Source organism: Manduca sexta, unplaced genomic scaffold (assembly GCF_014839805.1).
Source record: "Manduca sexta isolate Smith_Timp_Sample1 unplaced genomic scaffold, JHU_Msex_v1.0 HiC_scaffold_2580, whole genome shotgun sequence".
Classification (NCBI taxonomy): Eukaryota; Metazoa; Arthropoda; class Insecta; order Lepidoptera; family Sphingidae; genus Manduca; species Manduca sexta.
This window is the reverse complement of record NW_023593559.1, coordinates 1-21,934: the sequence shown is the minus strand read 5'-3', so window position 1 is coordinate 21,934 and position 21,934 is coordinate 1. Positions and strand designations below refer to the sequence as shown.

At 36.7% G+C, this 21,934-nt stretch overlaps 1 protein-coding gene across 1 annotated transcript; it reads left to right on the top strand.

Annotated features, from left to right (window-relative positions):
- Positions 1–110: 110 nt before the first annotated feature.
- On the top strand, positions 111–21,585 carry LOC115451741 (inactive rhomboid protein 1; the record flags this gene model as incomplete). Its single annotated transcript, XM_037446114.1, is given in 12 exon segments — positions 111–199; positions 202–278; positions 4,932–5,101; positions 9,294–9,458; positions 13,065–13,278; positions 18,104–18,310; positions 19,593–19,613; positions 19,734–19,822; positions 21,335–21,474; positions 21,477–21,501; positions 21,503–21,523; positions 21,525–21,585. Coding segments are annotated over 12 exon segments (1,279 nt in total), but the record flags the coding sequence as incomplete, so codon positions are not given.
- Between the last annotated feature and the right edge of the window lie 349 nt (positions 21,586–21,934).

The window sequence follows — 21,934 nt, the reverse complement described above, 5'->3', positions numbered from 1 at the left end:
AAAGAGGTTTTCGTTTTTATTTTGACTATTTTTTTGTTGTTTTTCACACGAATATTATCATTTTGTAGTTAAATTACATTCTTATAGAATTTAATAATGTGATTTTCCAGTATGTACGGTGCATCGGGCGCAGCGCCGCGGAGGCGCGGGGGCGTGCGCGAGCGCCCTGACGTGCTCCCTGCGCCCGCGCTGGGCGAGCGCCGCCGCCGACGCTGCCCCGCCCGGGCAAGGACAGCGTCGCGCGGCTCACGCTCACCGGACTGTCTTATGTTGTTACCGTAAGTTTACATTAATACCATAAGAATATACTTTATTTCTTAACTGTTCGCAGTATGCTGAGCTATTTTAGTGAAGTAGCGAGTTATTTAGTAATTAAATGCGTTTGTGTAAACCTAATAGACAAAATTACTCCCACCCCAGGCAATTCTTGTGCGCTCGGTCTTCACAACGACTGCACGCCCATGCACGGGGAGACATTTCTCGTGGAACACAGTTAAGTGTGTAAACCTTATAGTTGCCAATTAATATTGACACCTATAAGGGCTCTCGAACAGTTCTACCTTATTGTCTTCCTCCTATCCTAAGAAGTTTCCTTGTCCTTCCTCCACACTTCCTTTCCAGCTATCCCTCCCAATTTTCCCCAGGACCCTGCAGTCGCTAAGCCGGGGGATTCCATTATTCCATTCGAGGGGTTTTCCCGGTGATGACTGCGGAGTCTGACACCAAAAAAAATAGGCAAAATTTTCGGTGTACAAACATGTTTAGTTTATAAATCACTCGCTACTGGATTAAAATAGTAGCAATGTCCGAACATGGCGTCAGGTCGGCTAGGAGAATATGCCTATTGTATTAAGTCCATATTTATATATTTTTTTTGTAAGTGTAACGTGTTAAGGTAAATCGAATGAAAATGATGTCTGAAGATTGATGATTCTCACAGAATTATTTGTTAGCTTTCTCTGTACCACATAGCGCGGTAAGCAGAGACAAAACGTCATGCCTGAGGTATTTTTGTCACGAGAAAGAACAGTATACCAACTACGTTGGTTTCAAATATAATCTCAGAAGGATGTTTTCCAATGAAAAAATTCTTGGAAAGTATTTGATGTTGTCTCTGGAAATTCAACCTACGGCGTATTAGTTATTAGAGCAATATTACACCGTCACCCACGTAAGTTATGACTAGCAATATAATATTTTTAGCTAGAAAAAAGTCTGTAAACATTAATAACAGGCTATTTGAGTATTTTACAACACTTAGAGCATTGACATTTCGTTCGACATTATACGGCCATCATATTTTACGGCGAAAATTTATGTTTTTTTTACTAGCTTGTGTCTCACTACTGAGATCATTTGATTAGGGGTCACCTCAAATTATTGAATACTTACGCCGTAGGCAAGATTATAACCTTGACAGGAGACCAAGGGAGCGATTACCTAAAAGCGTAGAGTAATAAAAATAAATTTAAGTATATTTTGATCTTTAAGTACTACGTGTTCCAGCTTATATATAAATAATCAGCTCGGTATACAGTTCTATTGCTGGGCACGGACCTCTATTACTGAGAAGGATTAGGCCTTGGTCCACCACGCTGGCCTAGTACGGATTGGTAGACTTCACACACCCTCAAAATTGTTATAGAGAACTCAGGTATGCAGGTTTCCTCTCGATTTTTTTCTTCGCCGTTAAAAAAAGCGATAATTCACAAATGTGGTTCCAGCCTGTTTAAACACAATTTAAATTAATAAATTAAATTGTCCTAGCACTAAAATGCGGTTGTATTGTAGTTTAGGTGTAAGATAATTTCCTACATTCAAGCTCTTATGGTCACAGGTGTTAACTAACCCAGTTCCTAGTATTAAAAGTTAGCTAAATACGGCTTTAGAAAGCGTTTCCACAACTTAAAAGCACTTGCGCTTCGCGGAATCCCGATTTGGTGCTTAATGGCACTTTTAACTTGAAAATACAGTGGTATATATACAAATGCTACTATTTTTGAAAAGCACACGCATTTATACCCGAAGGGGTAGGCAGCGACGCAATTTGTAGACGCTCTTTTCAGCATGCGTATTGCATCCCATGTGATACGGAGAGTCTATCGCCACATCAGCAAAAACCTCACCCGAGTTTCAAACCTGGGACATCAGAGCGGTAGTCATAACAAGCAAGCGAGAATCACTATGCCACCGAGGCAGACGGATAAATATTTAAAGCATAAAATACGAGCAATTTTAAAATTTAATTTATATCTGATGTAATCAGTTGGCGAGTCAGATTGGCGTCACACGCAAGTAACGAATACATTAAATTAACTTAAACGATTATTGTTACCAAATTAATAAAAATGTCTTAAAACTGATTTGAAATGTTGATTATCGTGTTTCCTTTTTTAAAGGGCGTTGCTCCAATATAAGGTTAAATCGTCTGTTTTTTATGCCTTTATTTAATCTTTCTTGGTCTGTAGAAATGGTCCTAGGTTCAGGAGTCGAATCTAGGATATCTATGGAACACTTGTACTAATTTTTCTAATGCACTCTCATGATTGAATTGTCTATTTCAACCCATTGACGTTACATTTGTCTATCCTAAGCAAGTAGGGACAGTAATTTTGATACAATCCAAGGATTATAGTAAAGCAAAATTAGAAATAGGATATTAGGAATGTCCATTAATAAATAACAGTTATATCCAATTTAAGCAGCGATAGCCTAGTTGATTGTGAAACGGACAGCCGACACGAATGTCCACAGGTTCAAATACCAAGGGCACACACCTCTGATTTTTCTAAAATTATGTGTGTATTCTTTGTGAATTATCGCTTGCTTTAACGGTGAAGGAAAACATCGTGAGGAAACCTACATATCTGAGAAGTTCTCTAACCGGAACGTGACTTATGTGGGCCATTATGGCTGGTTTTTACCTTGTGTATGGTCACTTTCTGGGCGGACACTAATATCTTAACACCAGCATATATTTGTATTATAGGTAGTAAGTTAACACCTTATCACTATTAAGAAGATGAGATTTCTGTTTTACCCCAATAGCTTGATCTGATCCAAATAACTAAGGTCCTCATAACCTATACTAAAATACCCCAAATGAATATTCCATGTAACCATAAATTTATACTTTATAACCGAAACTATGATCGCAAGCCGGAATCCCACAATAATGCGGAAGAATTAGGAATAACCGTGCAATAAATTACAAAAACGATGTCGTACGGGTGGAAGCGACCGTTATAGCGTCGTAAATATTAGCTTGGCTCACCTATAATGTAGGAAATTTTCCTTCAAATACACTCCTTAGAATCAAACAGATTTGATCTACGTAGTTTTAAATGGGGCTAAATTTGTGTGTGTTTTGATGCGTAAAATTTAGATGCTTGTGATTGGAATTTGGTATCATTTCACCTATTCGCGGGGAAAGTGTCTTATGACTACTGCCTAGCATAGAGGGGTGTTTGAGCAGTTATATTGCGTTCATTGCACCTTATGACCCGAAGCTGATCTGTCCGGAAAGATGGTAAACAGCAGGCGACAGTCGAGCTGAGTCCCTATCACTATATACGCCCTATGCACGGCATACCAACTAAAACTCGCGGTGTCTTTGACGCATTAGGGACGGCTGCGGACTTCCTCCGATAGAAGTGTCTAAGTTGTTGTCCACAACCGCCCATCTATCATTTCACGTAGATGAAATTGGTGAAAAGTGGATTAAATATGGACTATTTTCACAGTATAGTGCAGAGGCTATTCCAATAGTTATCTGAGGTTATGATAATGCCTTATGGTACCGGTGAGCCTCTAATGCGTTGACAAAGGCTACTGCGGGGTATTAGTTGAAGCCCCAGTACACGTAACAAACCGGCATACCCGCCTTGGTTCCCCGAACTGACACGGGAAATAAAGTGATTACCTCGCGATTAAAAATTGTGAAATGTGGGTGCATTACTTGCGGCTTTGGCTTAACCTTTCGATATATTATATCAGTTTGAGATTATGATTCTTAGAATCTTAGAATCTTAAATTCTGGATTCGATTCCAATCTAAGAATAACATGTGAAGTCTGCCATTCTTGTTGAATTAAGACCTAAATCCCTCCTCAACAATAGAGGCAGGCCGTGAGCAGTGGGCAGTATGTAATTCATGATAAAATAAAAATAAAATACTTTATTTATCACGTAAGCGAACAAAGTTGCACTTATGATACGTCAAAACTAAGCATAAGAATAATAATTATTATTTCTAAACAACTATTAAAATTACTTATATAACTATGAACATTTTAAATTAGGGATAGAATTTATAATAAAAACAAGGTACAAACCGAAGTAACCAGCATGGGCTGGCAAGTAGGGGGAAATAGAAGGATAACTCGTCGCGATTCTCACCGGCGAGGACATGAGCCCTAACCTAGCTAACCTACCAGCCTTTCACTAGCTACCTAAGTGATGACTACCCGAAGAAGAAAGGCGGAAAGAAACTACAGGCTTTCTTTTTTGTCATCAATTGTTCAGTACATCTTTTGTAAAAAATTCAAGTCTTTCTTGTACATAGTCACAATAGTTATATAAGCTAATGCACGCACATCACCGTTAACATGGGATAAGATAAAATCCAATCGATTAAACCTGGGGCGGTATTATTATAACTGTATTGACAACCTAATAAACTAAGCCCGCTTTGGTTGTATAGTTGTATTACGGGACTGTTTCGTTCCCGGGTCGGACAAAGTGATATTAGGTATACTTAGTATTAAACTGGATTCTGGAATTTGTGCCCGATATGAAGCAATACTCGCCCCCTATGACATATTCGGATTTCGGATTATAAATGGCGGAAAGTGGGTGCACCTGTTGCGTCTTTACCTACCCCTACGTGGATAAAAGGCTTGAGCATCTAATTAACTATAATATTGTACCCAGGCGGTGACGCGACGCTCACGGCAGTCGACGTCAGCGCAATGGTCGCGCTCGTTTCGCGCGAGCGCGGCGTCTCCTCAAGACGACGTTGACGTGGATGACGTGTTCTTCACGCCGCCGACGTCGACGACGCCGCTCCAGCACCACGAGGAGGAGAATGTTGAAAGTAAAGGGTGAGTTAATTTTTTAAGGTTTCTAAAGGTCGACCCATTGTTAACAGATACTGCTGATTTGTGTACAACATATATTTTTACTTAGCCTTTAAGTTCATAATCTAAGATAATAAAAATCAATCCACAGAATAATCAACATAATAGTTGTGTATGGTCTACTTTGAGCTATGCCATGTTCATCGCGCTCGGTCTTCCCATGAACGCTCGTCTGTGGATGGTACGATATTTGTCGCGGCCCTAGACATACAGTTAAATGAGTATACCTTGTGGTTGGGAATTCACATTGAAACTTATAAGAGCCCATGAACATTTTTTCTCCTTTTCCCCTACACCCATCCTAGAAAAATCCCTTCCTTCCCCAGTCACCTCTGGGCCTGAACCCCCTGAGTTGACTGTGTAGGCAAACACAAAAAAGCCATATATATAATGTTTGCCTATTTTTATTTGGATTTAATAATACTATTGCCACAATAATTAGTTTGTTGGACGTTTAAAAACGTCATTAGAATTTATTTGACGTTCCATAACGTTAATTTAATTTGTTGGACGTTCACTAACGTTTAAATACAAATGGTGTTTATAATTTATCGCTTGTTTATCATAATATTTGATACATGAAGCACCGTCATAGTATTCGTTTAATTATTAAGTCCATTAATTTTAATTGTTTCGCTAAAATGTATACATGTTTGTGTCCTAATTACTCTCTAATTGATAATATTCAACAAAGTAAGTCGAGTATTATTAGTGTAGGAATTAGTTGCAACGAATTTAGTTTCTGTTGAGTTTGGGTGTATTTCGGGCGTATCTATCGGATTATTGCTAAAAAATATTTCCAGTTTTAGGTATTCTAAGACTTATTTGTATGACCTTATGAGTATATCATTTTATGCTGTAGTAAAGTATAGTTTATTCAACTGATTCAATTATTTTGGGAACAATCAAGGTTACGTATTTATTGTGCTCGGTATAGCGATAGCTTTAACGTCTATGAACGTTGTCGAACGTAACATCGTAGAATTGGACGTGCAAAATCATAATATATTAAAAATATTTACGACGCAATAAAATATATGTGAGCGCATTCAAATTCGCTCGAAACGCATTATTTAAATAAAAATGTTATTTCAAACATTTACAAATACATTTGATTTTATACACAAATGGGTATTGTTAGTAAACGCATGGCAGTAACTTATCAAAGACAAATATAACCCAACCCAAATCTTTGTGACACGGGTCGAACCAGATTAAATCTTCGAACCGGACCTTCGGACACTAATATATAAATGGAAAAATTATGTCTGTCGTATCGTGGAATTGTAAGGGGCTGCGCAGACGTGATCGACGTGCCTTATTAGCAGCCAATTGCAAAAGTAATAGTTTTTATTGTTACCACAACGTTCACACAAAAGACTATAATGTCATCATCATTTTTACCCTTCTGCACCTGATGGTAAGTTGAGGTGGGGTCCAATAGAATGTCGACTGACGAGAGATGGTCCCTCGACAGTCGACACAATTATGCCGGCCTGTTGGAAACGGATATACACAGGCTGATCCCGGAACGCGACACATTTACGGGACTCATGGCGGGTTTAACACCTTGTGTGCGGTGTATAATTTTTTTGGTAATTAATGTGTCTGCGCGTTGCTTAATATGAATAAAAACTATTTCTTTATGAAGGCCACGAGGTTTACCTGAAGGTACGTCAATACCGTTGATGGTATTTACCTAAATCACCATTGGAATGATGTTTTGAATGGTGCCAAGGAATGTGGAGATCATATTTAGCCGAACCCAGGGTCAAAAGGCTGATTATTTTATTTTTATTTCAAATTCCTCTACCGAAACGAAAAACTGGTATTATGTCTAAAGTAACGTGTGAATGCAATTTTGTGTATGACTCGGGCCGTAGTTAGCGTTTGTACAATCGCAAACGCTAACGTTATATATGAGAAATTTACATATTTTAGTGGACTTATCGGTAAGATATGTCATTCCCATTTTTTATTTTGTTTTACCGTTAACAATTGTAGAAAGAAATTTTGGCTAAAGTCGCTGATTCAACTGCCACATTTTTGTAGCTAATAAAACATATTTTGTACATAGTTCTAACAGACGTGAGTCGAGATAAAAAAATATAATGTTTTTACTATACCATTATATGTTAACTGGGTGTTGCTCGCGGCTTTGCCCGTGTGAAAAGCCTTTTTCACTACAAAAGTCGAAAAACACTCACGACGCTACCGCCATTGTTTAAAAAATCAGATTTAAAAGTTTAATTGTTGCCCATAAGAGCAAATTACGGGGATAAAAGTAGTCTGTGTGTTAATCCAGGACATGATCTACCCGTGTGTCAAATTTCATCTAAATCCGTTTAGTTGTTTTCACGTTTACTTCTAACAAACATAGAAACAATTGCACCAACTTTTGCATTTATGATATTAGAATAAACTGAATCACCTTTTTCCTGAAGGTACCACGTGGATGGTCAATAAACCCGAGCAAAAAAGCTCTAGTCGGAGAAAATTCTGACAGTAGAAGTAAGAATAAGAAAAAAAATTGATGATTTAATAGTTTAGCAAACTCTAAGCGCAAGATGGAATGCCTTTGGACGTGTATATACTCACATGACAATATTAATAAATTTATTTTTGGTGTACTCAAAACAATTCTTATATCTGACATTCTGTAGAAGAATTATAGGTGTTTTACCCACTCATCATCATCATCTCAGCCACAGGAAGTCCACTGCTGAACATAGGCCTCCCCCAAGGATCTATTTTAAGGTTTTACCCACTGATATTTAGGAAAGAATGGTGTTTGGGTAACTAACTATACTGTTAATGTCTTTGGGTTTGAGCGAGAAAAATATGACAATAATTCGAAGAGAACCTAACAAAATTCTTGATTGAGCGACATTCCGAAATTGTTGACGGATTTAGATAATACTGGAGCCTTTGATTTTCGTAAATATTTAAGGCAAATTAATTTGGAAATGGGCTTAATACTTTATTAAAATGGTTAAGTACCTATTTGAAACTTTGACTAGTATCCTTTAGTTAAGGGATGTAAGCCCCGTAACTTTAAAATATACAACAATTTCAACAGAATGTATTTATTGTTACGATAGCAAATTTTCTCTACTTTATTTTCTATAATCAGTTAATATATGTCTAAAATACTAATAAACAAAGTAGTAGGGGTCACTTTGTCGCACACGTATAAAAAAATACTGTTATATTTTTATACTTTTAAAATTTCAATTAGCCTTTTTGCTAAAAAGTATTTTTGATTAATTGCAGTCCATTGACCCAGACTGAGTTAGAATTTCTAATTAATAATTCGCGTTAAAATCACATGTGAATTCGCAATATTATCTTTTAATTACGCGCAGTTTGAAGAATAAAGGCGTAGAAGGTGTTTCGATGTGCCTCCCCGAAGTAGTTGTACTTCTAAAATGCCCAACAAAAACTTGAGCACACTATCGTGTGATAGCGGATTATTTTTGTAGTGTACATTACACTTGCGAACAAAATATTCTCCGTCACGTGGTAGTGCTTAAGTTGTTTGCTGACTATACGACTGCCGTGCTGAGTTTATAATGGAGTCTTTACAGAACAATTACATAAAATCTTACATAGTTGGCGAAATATGGGGTCAAAAAATAAAATGCTTTATTCATTACGTAGGCGACCATAGTTGCGCTTATGATAAGGTACATGAGAATATTTAATTATTACTGCAATTAGTAGCTTATATACTACAGACATTTTGTATATTACGTATAGCTACTAAAAAGGGAAAAAACACATGATAATAACTTCCTCCTCATATTACATGGAAATTAACGTAGTAAAAGTTCTGCAGCGACCACGAACCAGAAGACGTAGCGTAGGCAGGCCCCTCCACGAGATGGACCGACGATCTGGTGAGGGTCTCCGGAGTCCGATGGATGAGGGCGGCTCAGAACCAGTTCTGTGGCGCTCTATGGGCGAGGCCTATGTCCAGCAGTAGACGATTCCCGGCTGAAATGATGATGATGAACGTAGTAAAATTTGGGATTCCCTATTCTGCCCACATGAAAAGAGAATAACCTCTTTTTTTTTAAGTGTTTGTGTTTTTTTGTTGAGTTAAAAAGACATGATATATGTATATATGAATACATGGTCGGTATTTTTGTTTCAGAGCCCGATCTCCTCTAGGGTCGGGAGGGGTGGAGTACAGAAGGCCGGAGAGGAGTGTGTCATGGGGTGCGGGTGGAGTCAGGATACACAGTCCCATGCTTGAACCTTTGGCTGATAATTCCAATCGCAGGCAGTTCGGGATGGGAGTGGTCGGCAGATTTTTCCGGTAAGTTTTTTTTTTACGAAGGCCAAACGATTTTGTGAGCTAGTAGTATTTATATACGGTTTCAAACATTGACGTATATTCTATACACGAACGTCCATATAAACTATTTGTTCAAAATCTGAACTGAAATGGCAACCTAAAAAAATGTCACTGTTATAACTTATTTATTCACTAGAACAACAGATAATTTTACTTATTTGACTAATACTTTTGATTCACATTCACCTGGATGTTGAATGTGAATCACAATAGGTTTGCACGTAGACTCGCGTTTTTATATTATGAGCGCCATTCCGTACACAGCCACAAGCATCAATATTGACACCATATTAAAATCAGTTTGAATGGATTTCAGGTCAATTCAGTTGAACACAGTAAATGTTCGGAACGCCAAATCTAGTACGTAGTACATATATATCGACGGTTTCAAACAGGATCGCATAATTACGTAGACTAGCGAGGGATGATCATCCTACGTCATTTGACACTTTATCGCATTCTATTTATCATCAGGTCCAGTGGAGTCGCTTTGCTGTGTCTATATAAAAAGCTAATACACTATAGCTCTACTCAGTGATGTAGCTTGTCATAACGGGGCCCTATCAATATTGTTAGGGGCTCTTGAGGGTAGAGCGTACTTTTGGGCACCCGCTTAGTTTAACTTATGGGCCAAGGGGGAGCCCCTAAAACTCGGTGGCTCCGTATCACTAATACGTCGCTAGCTACGGTTCTGGTTCTAAAACAGAGCTAGTCCTTAGTTCAAACCTTTAACCTTAACTTCTAACTGTAATGTATGCAATGAACGACCACCGTAAACTGGCCTTTTATTGACCTGCTTATAACAGTGTACACTTCTTTCTTACAAATCTATCTCACGAACACCAAAATGTGCATCCAAGTCTAAAGTAATAAAAACATTTTCCTATCCATATTTATTTTATAAATGTAAAAGTATGTCTGTCCCTTACGCTGTCACGGCTGAACCATTGAAACGATATGAATGATATTTGGTAATGATAATTTGTGACCCTCGATAACTTTTACATGCGAGCAGACCCGCGACCAAGAGCTAGTCCGTTATAATGCATTAATTTTATAACCTGACAAATTCCGGGCCAAAGCTAATTACCGTCAAAATTGATATTCACCTCGCGCCAATTATTTCGCCGAATTGCTTTCAAATTTAATTGAACGACGATATTATATATGAAAAACGTTTTGAACCAGCACGCAGTTCCTTTGACAATGAAATCGTATCGTAAACGGCTTCAGATTTTGTAGCGTGGTATAAAATTTATGTGTATTTGCTTTGTATTAAGAGAAACGGCAATGTATTTAGTTATTATTATATTGTATTGTTGAATTTTAGATATGTTTAATATGAAAGTTAATAGATTCTGAAAAAAATATTATGGTAGGATATATTTTATATCGGCTCGGATAGCAAGCGTACACAAAGTGTTAAAACCCGCCATAGTGGCCCAGGTAAGTGTCGCGTTCCGGGATCAGCCTGTGTATATCCTATTCCAACGGACCGGCATGATTGTGTCGACTGCCAAGGGGTAATCATTTCTCGTCAGTCGACATTCTATTGGAGCCCAATCCACTTACCATCGGGCGCTGTCGGGTCTGTAATCATGATTGGTACTATTTAAAATTTCTGTTTTCTTGACTCAAGATTTTTAATTATATTGTTTTACTGTCTCAGTTTCTCGAAATTACAAAAAAAATATCCACTACCGCTACCGTAAAAAATAAACTTTATGTTTTCGCGTTCATTTATTCCAATTGGAAACCGAATTCGTTCCAATAGTCGCCACCGCGGTTACATTTGCATTACCTTTCGTTTTTATGCTTCAATTGGATAGAAAATTCCCTTTAAATTGCAAATGACTCCCATCGGTCATCGACGTGGAATGCTATCGACCCGTCGCATAATTAAAGAGTTCTAACAAAAACTGTTCGTTTGTCCAATAGGATATTTTGTGCCTAAAAGGTATTGAAGAATCATCAATTATGTATCCCAATTTTATTTTACAATTTTATAGAAGTTCTCCATATAGTAGAACGCGAAGAAACTTACAGGTTTACTCGTGGTATCATGTTCACTCATATTTGGGTCTCTAAAGCGAGTTTTAAATCAGGGGCGATAGAAATTACCCACCAGGACAATAGCAACAAGTTTGACTACAGGGTGGCCGTGACGTCTATGTATATCCTATTGCATATGGTAAGAATAGCAATTATGACGGTAATGTTCATTATTCAAAGGTCTCCTAAACAATATGCTACCATTAACCATAAACCCATTTTTTCCAACTATTTTAAATTTATACTTTTAGCACTGATTACGCAACTTAAACCAAAAGTGACCGATTTTCAGTAAATAAATAAAAATATATATTTGGACTGTCGGGAAGAAATTCAGAATTATCTCAGATATAAAATGGCCGTGCGAATGATGTATGGCGAAAATTTAATTTAAGTCTACTTGATTTATATTTTTATGGCAAAAGGAAACAAAGAAAAAATCAGCACAAGCCTACAGTATAAACCAAAAGAAATAAGGAAGAAACTGGGTCACCTGATAGTGGATGATCATTGTATATATGAATATAACCCTTTCAGTCTTCCCAAATCCTAATATGGACACGAAAGCTCGGTGAAATATTGATACATTTGTTAGCTCCTCCTCCTTCAAAACAAGGTTGTTTTACCAAATTGAAACATTAAAACACGCAAACCGCATCTAGTAAAACCCATTGACATTGTACGAGTCCCAGCGTAACACGAAATAAATTACACCCCTCGTCATTTCCACGGCGTATTAATTCAAAAACCCATTACGAGAAGTTTTAAATGGGGGTTTCCGTAAACAGCATGATTTATAGGGGCTCAGCTGAAATATAGGGAGATCAGGCCTGTTCGTACATTATTTTTAATCCTGGCTAGTGCCTCAAGATTTATTGCTGTTCCCATATTGAACACAATAAAAAGTTGGGACGATTTTGATAGTTTTATTGATGTTGAAACTATAGAGTACAAAGGAATAACTTGACTATTCTGGTTGACGTTTTTGTTCAAGATAAAGAATAAAAGTTTAAATAGGCTGTACTTAAACAAACTTATCCTAAAATTGTTGATGCGTAAATAGATATATCACAAAGCAACCGAATTTTTTGTACTCGTAATTCTTAATGGAAGGCTTTATTGGTACCCGCCTACAGGTAATTTAGAGGACATTGACTTCTATGATCCAACAAAGGGGAGCAAAAACAAACATAACGTTCTGTACAACACTGCTTTCTCGTGTAACTGTTTTCGTTATCTTGTTAAGAGATGAAATTTATTTAACTTGATGTTACGCGGTTGTTTATAAAACCAAATCGTTATGAATTCAAGAATTAAGCCTTACACAGATGCTATTAAGTATTAAGTTGTTGGCGAGAAAAAATACATCAATATTAACATGACGTTACTTTAGCAAGTTCAGCAACTGTCAATTCTGTACTAGTGTAGTATTATCGACAATTTGATAGTGTTGGCTCAACGCTTTATTCAATTCTAGCATGCAGAAATGTACATTAAGAATATGTTTCTCTTCAGCCGATCTCTTCGCAAATCAATGACGCGTCAGGAAGACATAGCGCGGCAACTAGACGAGCTGACCGACTACCGGCCGTACTTCACGTGGTGGGTGAGCACGGTGCAGACGTTGGTGCTGTTGCTCTCGCTGCTGTGCTACGGGTTCGGCCCGGTGGGCTTCGGGCGGCACACGCACTCCGGGCAGGTGCTGGTGAAGAGTTTGAGTTTGCAGCAGGTGAGTTTTATGAGAATGCAATTGCGGTGCACTGGTAGATCCCCATTTATGACAGAACACACATAACACAATTATTTCGTCACTTTGGCATAAATAATGTTAGCGCATATGGACTATGGAGTGACAGATCTTGGTTTAGTTTCTCAGTTAAAGCACATCGCAAGGGATTGGATATTCTTAAGAGAGTTGGTGATAAACAGGTAGCTAGTCGTAAAATAAAGTCTCAAATTGTTTTTGAAATATAATGCTAGAAAAGATATGTTGATATGTTGCACCAACCCCATATGACAGTAAGATAAGGAAGGTGGGAAAAAAAGAAACCTAATTACTTACATTCGTACAAGAAGGTCTGGGTCTAAACAACCCTTGCTAAAAATGAAATAAGCGACTAATGATGTATACACTTCTCAACAATAACTTTCATCTACACACATAAGGAACTAATATTTCCAAGACATTTGCGGGTGGTGGATCGTTTCTTACACTTCAACGGGCAAAGGCTGAATATAAAAAAAATCTTTGTGCGATCCCCTCGTAATTTCCGAAGTTTACAACTCGGAAAGATCGTTGCATTTTTCTTCTTCAACATCGATCTTTAGGATACTTGCTCATTTATTTGCGATATTGGAATACTCGTTTTTTTATCTCGGTATAATATTACATCTTTAAATTGTATTTGCTCATGTTTTACTTGTTGATATTGTCTTACAGGACAATATAGGTTACGTTGGCTTCCTTCAGTTTGAAGAGGTAGTTCAGTTTGTTTTGATATGGTTTGCATATCTTATGATTAACCCAGTACGTTTGCAGCAACTGTATTAGTATTCAATCTGATTTACAAGTTTCTAGTCGTATCGGTCGGAACGTTCGCTTGGCCATGTTTAATTAAACATTAAGAAATATATTTTTGCTATAAGTTCAAAGCCAAAACTACTTTTCCCTTTCGAGTCGCTTATAAAAATGAACCCCACTAAAAGGTTGAGTCGTAAACGTCGAAATATTCTTGAATTATAGCAATAATTGTGGGTCTTGACTTCTGAGATATTTTTAGCTCCAAGCTTTCTTTACGTAAATGGAAAAAAATCAGTAAATAAGTATACTACTTTGCCTGTATTTTTTTCATAGCGCCTTTACCTGTCAATACCTTTTATTAGAACTCCTTTGTCAGGCCTTCGATAAACATCTGGTGTAGCTTTCATGTATGTTTGAGTCTCATTGTGTTTTCCCTTTTGATATCGGTGACTTTGACTGTGGTTAAGTTTTCTTCAATAGCCTCATTTAGCCTTTCGTTCTCTTTTTTATCGGCTCTATAATTTTGCCGAAAATAGAAGGTTAAGAGCCTATTTCATAATTTTCATGTACATTTTATTTGATAGTTATAAAACAGCTAATGTAGATACTGGGGAGTATTCATTTCATTCCCATTTGCTTGAAAGCATTGATTAGATTATATTTTGTATTTGGTCGGCTTATATATTCATGTGAAGAGAAGCCATTACTTAGAAGTTGCAAAACAAGACCTTAATGTTATATTACAAAGTTTAGATTGACTGGAAGTTAATAAATTGGTTCTCAGTGAGAAATAAAGTCTGGCAGTTTAGCATTTTAGTAATTTAAATAAAAAAAATATATGTCTCTAGAATTAATACTTTTATATGTTATGTCCACAAAAACAGTAGGTATTATAAGCTTAACATTTCTTTAAGAAATATATATTTTTAATGTTTTGAACGTTTAACATTTTTAGAGATCTCTCCTTTTCGATATTCCATATTCAATTCGTTTTTGTATGAAGCACGTACAATGAACCCAGGGAATACTTATGTCTATAGAAAGTCAAATAATTTATTATATTTTTTATTTAAATCCCAGACGAAATTCAAAGAAATCGTTCAGTTCTCATTGCTCATGTGTGCAATAAATAATTTAAAATAGTAGTTATGTGTACCTTGCTTTTCAATAGCTTTGTATTGAAACCGCATATTTAACCGACGTTAAAAAAAGTTGGGTTATATATATTCGGAGTGTATTTAAATACAAATTATGTACACATATTATAAAACAAAAAAGTCCCAAAAGCTTTCTGCTTGTTTGTGATCGATTTTCTCAAAATCTACTGAACGGATTTTTGTACGGATTTAACTAAAATATAGTGCAATTCTTGAGGATCGTTGAGGTTAAGTACATTACGGTTTTATGTAAATTGACTGAAATAAAACGATTACTGTTGAAGAGGTCGCGTAGTTGTAAAAAATGTCGTGGGTCGAGGATATGAGCGAGAAAAACTTTGTGACACACTGCTTTTCACGCGGGCAGACCACAGCTAGATATTGAATAAACGGTCATATTGTTTCTTTTTAGAAATCCCAACATAGCACGATAGCTGATAAAATATGCAGTGTTATAATCATACCAGCCACGGATTTTCATTTTATATATGTCAGGATTAGAAAACTCATATAGAATTACAGTAATTCATAATATTATTGCTCACTCTTAGGCACAGGCTTTCTCTACTACTAAGAAAGTCTTCATCCACTACGCTGGCAGAGTGACAGACTACAAAACTTCGATTTTTTTTTAAAGAATCCTCAGGCATTTAGTTTTCCGCAAGATATTGTCGTACACAATAATTGATAAACAATGTATAGGTAATTTTGAAAATTAAGAGTGCCTTTATCAGAAATTTTTGGTTTTCGAAGTCCCGCTCTGGAAACCTGAATTTATACAAACCAAAAAACTTTACTTGAAAATAGAAATGTAATTTGTTTCACGTGAAATTGTGAAAGTAAGATAACATTACCATATTAGTACTTTCTTTGTCTGGTAAGCAAAATTCGACGTTAAGTTTCGCAACAGCGTACTAAAACTAGTTAAAAATTCCCTCCGCTTCCTCCGCATACGGTTTTAACAGGGTTATGTGAGACAAAGCTTTCAGAGGAATCCTTTCCTCCAGATTTAATGTTTGAGAGAGCGATTAAGAATGGTATTCACGTATTTGAACCGTGAGAAGTTATTTACCTGTAAAGTTTTAAAAGTTTCCAAATGGATCTATTTTCGAGTTGCTAAGATTTCTGAAACAAATTTAAGCGGTGTCAATTCTTCTTCCATTTATATTTTGGAAGTGCGAATACGTGGTCATAAATACATATTTAAAGAGGTGGTCAGAGATGCTTGTAATTGTCGTAGAAGTTGCTGAGTCTATTTCTGACTTATCAGGCGAATCTCGCTATTTCGGGCACAATTGGAGCTTCAACTACAGCGGACTTGAATCAATTTCATAATCTTACACCCAAACTTATCGAACCTTTTCAATGACTAAGCCTAGCTAAACCAATAAAACGTGTCAATTATAGTGAAATATATCTTCGAGCTTATTACTTCAGTTTTAGCTGTAACATTACATAATAAAAGGATCATCCGTTCCAAAATTGAACACGAAGTTCTTTTATATTATAATCTACATCATCCTGAATTTCATAATTAGCAACCCACAAAAGGATAGACGTTGTATATGGGAAACAAAGTAAGCGCATTACCGGCCTGGAATATGGGTCGCGCACGCTTTGTGACTTACTATCTTTTGTCTTGTTTTTGCTGCTTAGAGCAATCTTTCATGATGACGCGTCTTTAGAAATGTACCGAGCACAGTCCAGCTATTTTCGAGGTCAGCTTGTGTTTTTGTGTTACGTGACCATACTGTCCTGTTTCGAACTGTCTTTGTATGTAAGGTTTATAGCATTGTTGATGTTTTGTATGCGCTTCTTTATTGCTAGATCTGGTAGTAAATTCAGTCCTATATAATTTACCTTCTCGGGAGATACTTGAATTATCATTCTTTACCATATTTTCGGAAATTGCGGTTAATTTATATCTTGAATTAAAATACGTTCAAGCTTTAGATGAATTAGAAACAACTTTAGTCTACTTTTTTGTTACAATCGTCATATTCTAAGCCGTAAGGGTGATCCTAGAATTATAATAGCCAACGAAACATCAAGTTATTTGGCTATAGATATATTAGTATTACTCTGCGAAGCCAGGCGAGTTGTTAGTATCTTTGAATTATGTATTTATATTTAACACCACTGATAGTAAAATAACAAACAAAAGAAGACAATGCTTGAGTATAAAAAATAAGTACAATCGATGGTTTTATAGCTGTCGATTTGTTATCGATAACCTTTGGTTGGGTTGAGCTCCTCCTTTTTGCAACTTTAACTCAAGACTTTAAGCAAATAATTATTTTTTACAAATAAAAGGATACATAATTATATTGTAAAAGTAATATATTTTCAGTACACGTGACGATTCGGAAACATCCCTTATCCATATTAACAGTTCTTATTTTTTATTACTAAGTATTGCATTAATAATTTCTTTGAATGTAAAAATAAATAATATGTTGTAATGAAATTGTCTACGTAGTTTTTATAATAATTTTCTATGTAAATAAATTGAAACAGTAATACAACCTACAGGGTATCGTTAATACTATGTATGTTAATAGTTGATTTTTTCTTGTTTATGTTTCTTTTCGCTGTATTTAGTTTCTGAGCTATTTAATTGAGTTGAGAGTTCGCTTCAAAGTAACCGAACCAATTCAAAACTTCGTTTGTACACGTCAAGTTAAATTGTTTTTTTTGCGTGAAGTAAAGTAAATTCCGTTTATTTTATTAAAATTAAGAAAAAAAATTGGTATTAACACAAAAATGTATATGCTATAAGTTTTGAATTTGTTCAGTTAAAATTCAATTTCATTTAAATATTATTGCCGTTTTTTTATGAAGATTCTTTAATATTAATGCTGACGCTCCGTGCCCAGGTGGAGTGGGAGGAACCGGCGTCATTCTGGCTGGGTCCGCGGGCGGCTGACCTGATACACTTGGGCGCGAAGTTTGCGCCGTGCATGCGGAGGGATGCGCGGATAGCGAGGGCCATCGCGGCCTCAGCGAGACGGGAGAGGGACACCGCGTGCTGCATACGAAACGACGATTCGGGCTGCGTGCAGTCGTCTAAGGCTGATTGTTCCGTGAGTTGCAGCGATTTTACAAATCATGAGTTTTACAGATTTGTTGTACAATCAAATAAATATGTAGGTCATAATTTATGCCGTAGATGGTAGCTGTTTGATGGTTTTAAAGCTTTAATGTAAAATACATATATATATAGGGGATAGGTTATTAAAGTTAGAAGAAAATATAGAGTACGGATAATGATAGTCTTAAACAGCTATAGGCCAATTTTAATGAGTTGTGAAGCCTGAACGATGTACTATAAAATAATATTTTTACACACACACACACTCACGCCTTTTATTCGTTAAGTTGTGTTACGGTACGACAGCAGTGCTGAGGTCTCGGGTTCGATCCCCGGGTCGAGCAGTGATAGGTTTTTCTACTCGGTATCAGCTCGAAGTATGGAATTTGTACCTGATATGGTGATAAATTGCCATCTATCACATCATGGAACGAAATAAACATGGAGAAAATAGGTGTACCAGTTGCGCCTCTATCTACCCCTTCGGAGATAAAAGCGTGAGTGTAACTTAAAGTACAAAAATAATGAACTTAATCAATAAATTGACATACTTTAGAGGCAACATAAAGAATTTAAGTGATACATTCTCCAATTATGAAATTAAATTCGAGTTTTGAAATTAATTGGTAATAAAACAAATGACGCGGAACCTAGGTAATTTTTTTTTAATCAAAACTTGTTGCTACTTTTGTGATGATAGTTATGTTTTTCTGATATATTTATGACGTCATATATAAGCTGAATTATTCAATATATTTTGATATTTCTTATAGGAAGACTTGACAGGTATTTTGGTCTTCGATGAGTTAAACGCAGGTAGGGTAAAAATACTGATGTCTTCGTATATTAATTATACCACGATTTAAAACTAACAATATATTGTAAATAATATTTGGATAATAAAGTGTGTTATGTGTTGTACATTTAGATTAATATAAGTCTTTAATATTCCTCAACATCTCACCATTAGAACTAAGGTGATCTAATTCAATAAAGACGATTTGTGGGCAATAAATAGAAAAGATTTGTAAATAATATAAAAGGCAGTGAATTGGGCGGTCGCGAGGTGGAGAATCTGTTTCTTTTCTACACTTTTGTCTTTTTCTCATCTTAGTGTACAAAATCACAAAATATATTTTTGAGTTAGGTCATCTTAGTTCTAAGGGTGCGATGTCACCGTTTATTGTTCCTACAAATAAAAATAATAATAATTGTGTGAAAAACTGTTAATTTTTTTTTGTAATTATATTCTTCCTGTGCACGCTTACTAATAGATAAGAGGATTAATACCAAAGGTAAACAAATATTATCTTTCGTAGTCAAAATACATATTCTGTTTGATTCTGATTTAACTTTTAGATTCTATCATGTAATAATAGACCAATTATTTAAATAAATAATGTTAAATGTTTCAGAACACGATATCAACGTGGAAAAAATGGTCGTCCGGTGATTCGGGCCCAGGCGGTCGGATATCGGGTTCCGTTTGCGGGTTAGATCCAAAGTAAGTAGATATTTAATAATTTATTTACGTCTACTTAAAGATCTTCAACTGACTAAGGCCTTGTTCTATCCGTGGTCAGATAAAGTTATGGGTCTTATACAATGGCGAATTGCGAATTACGTCTATTTAAAGATCTATGAAGCGGCGATCTCAAGTGCACATACCTCTGACTTTTCTAAAAAAATATGTGTGTATTCTTTGTGAATTATCGCTCGCTTTAACGGTGAAGGAAAACATTGTGAGGAAACCTGCACACCAGAGAAGTTCTCTATAGGAATTTCAAAGGTGTGTGAAGTCTATCAATCCGCACTAGGCCAGCGTGGTGGACTAAGGCCTAATTCCTCTCAGTAGTAGAGGAGGCCCGTGCCCAACAGTGCGACAGTATATAATACAGGGCTGATATTATTAAAGATCTATAGCTGATGCAGATAGGCTTGGTTTATCCGTGGTCAGGTAAAGTTATGGGTCTTATATAATGGCAAATTGGGAATGCCAGTGAGGTGAAGCGCCATCGTCTAATGTAATACGATCGATAATTTGACTTGACCACAAATAACACAATACAGTCTAAGAACTTTGCTTATGGTAGGATATATTTTATATCCGCCGGATAGTGACCACGTGTTAAAACCCGCCTTAGTGGCCCATGTAATTGTGTCGCGTTTTGGGATTAGCCCGTGTGTATCCAGTTCGAATAAGCCGGCATGATAGTATCGACTGTCGAAGGGTAATCATCTCTCGTCAATCGACATTCTGTTCCCACTACACTTCAGGAGCAGTAAGATCACTTTGTCGTGCACGTATGAAAAATTTAAGCTTGAATTACTTACTTTGTTGTTTAATAAATTGTGCTTATTACTTACTTACTTGACTGCCTCGGTGGCATAGTTGTATTGCATGTCCGGTACAATAGCGCTCTGAGGTCCTGGGTTCCAATCCCGGGTCGGGCAAACTGATATTTGGGTTTTTCTGCTCAGTATCAGCCCGGAGTCTGGAATTTGTGCCCGATATGGCGATAGGCTCGCCCCCTATCACATCATGGGACGGAACATACTTGGCGAAAAGTGGGTGCCCTAGTTGCACCTCTGCATACCTTCGGGGATAAATGCGTGATGTTATGTTATGTATGCTTATTACTTAGATACATGAATTTATGGAAATGTTTAGTTGCGTCAACATCCAATTTTAGGCTTTCTGTTCGTTTTGTTGCGGATTTAAAACATTAACTTCGAGGCCGTTGTTTCATCAGTGGTGAAGTAAAGTTAAGGGTTGACGCATTGCAAGTGAATTCATCGATATGAATTCACTCACTCCACCTCGATAGGTGAGAGCGATGTGCGTTCATGCAGTGTAATAAGACTGTTAACTTTACCTGATGACGGTTGAAACGACAGCCTCTTAGTATACTATTTGTTTGACGAAGATTAAAAGCAAGACTTTCGAGGACATTCTCTTTATTTCCATTATATAAATTACCTCTTCTAATACTAATGTTATTCTTTCAATTTTCAGGTTCTGCGAAGCACCACGCTCAATAGCTCCTCACGAATGGCCTGATGATATCACCAAATGGCCGATCTGCCGTAAGTCAGTGCTGGACGGGTCAGCGGCGGCAGGCCGTGCTGGCCACGCGGCAGAGCACATGGCGTGTGAGTCATAGCACATCCATGCTGCATAGGTGCACGGGCAGTGTGTTATCACAACGAGAGCATTGTGATTTCGTGAAGGGTTACTTTCATGAGGAAGCGTCTTTGTGTTCACAGGTTGGTTGGATTGTAGTGCCTTTTTGTTTTGATGTCAAAGTGGTTAATTCTGATGTTACAGTCTTTATGTGATGTTGATGAATGATGGACTTTTTGTTGTTAATGTAGTTTCTATTCAGATGGTGCAACATAAATGGTGCTCTCTTCCAATAGCTTTTATTATGGGTCTTATGCCATAATTGAGATATGTTTTGAAGATTGATTTTATCGCCGTTTGAGTACTTTTTGGCGCTAAAAAAGCAATCGCCGGAAAAGATATCCCAAAGGGTTTTAGCGATATTAAGAAGAGTTAATGGGAATTTTAACAAATTTATTAACATCTTTCTACTACTACTCTTTTTGTATAGTG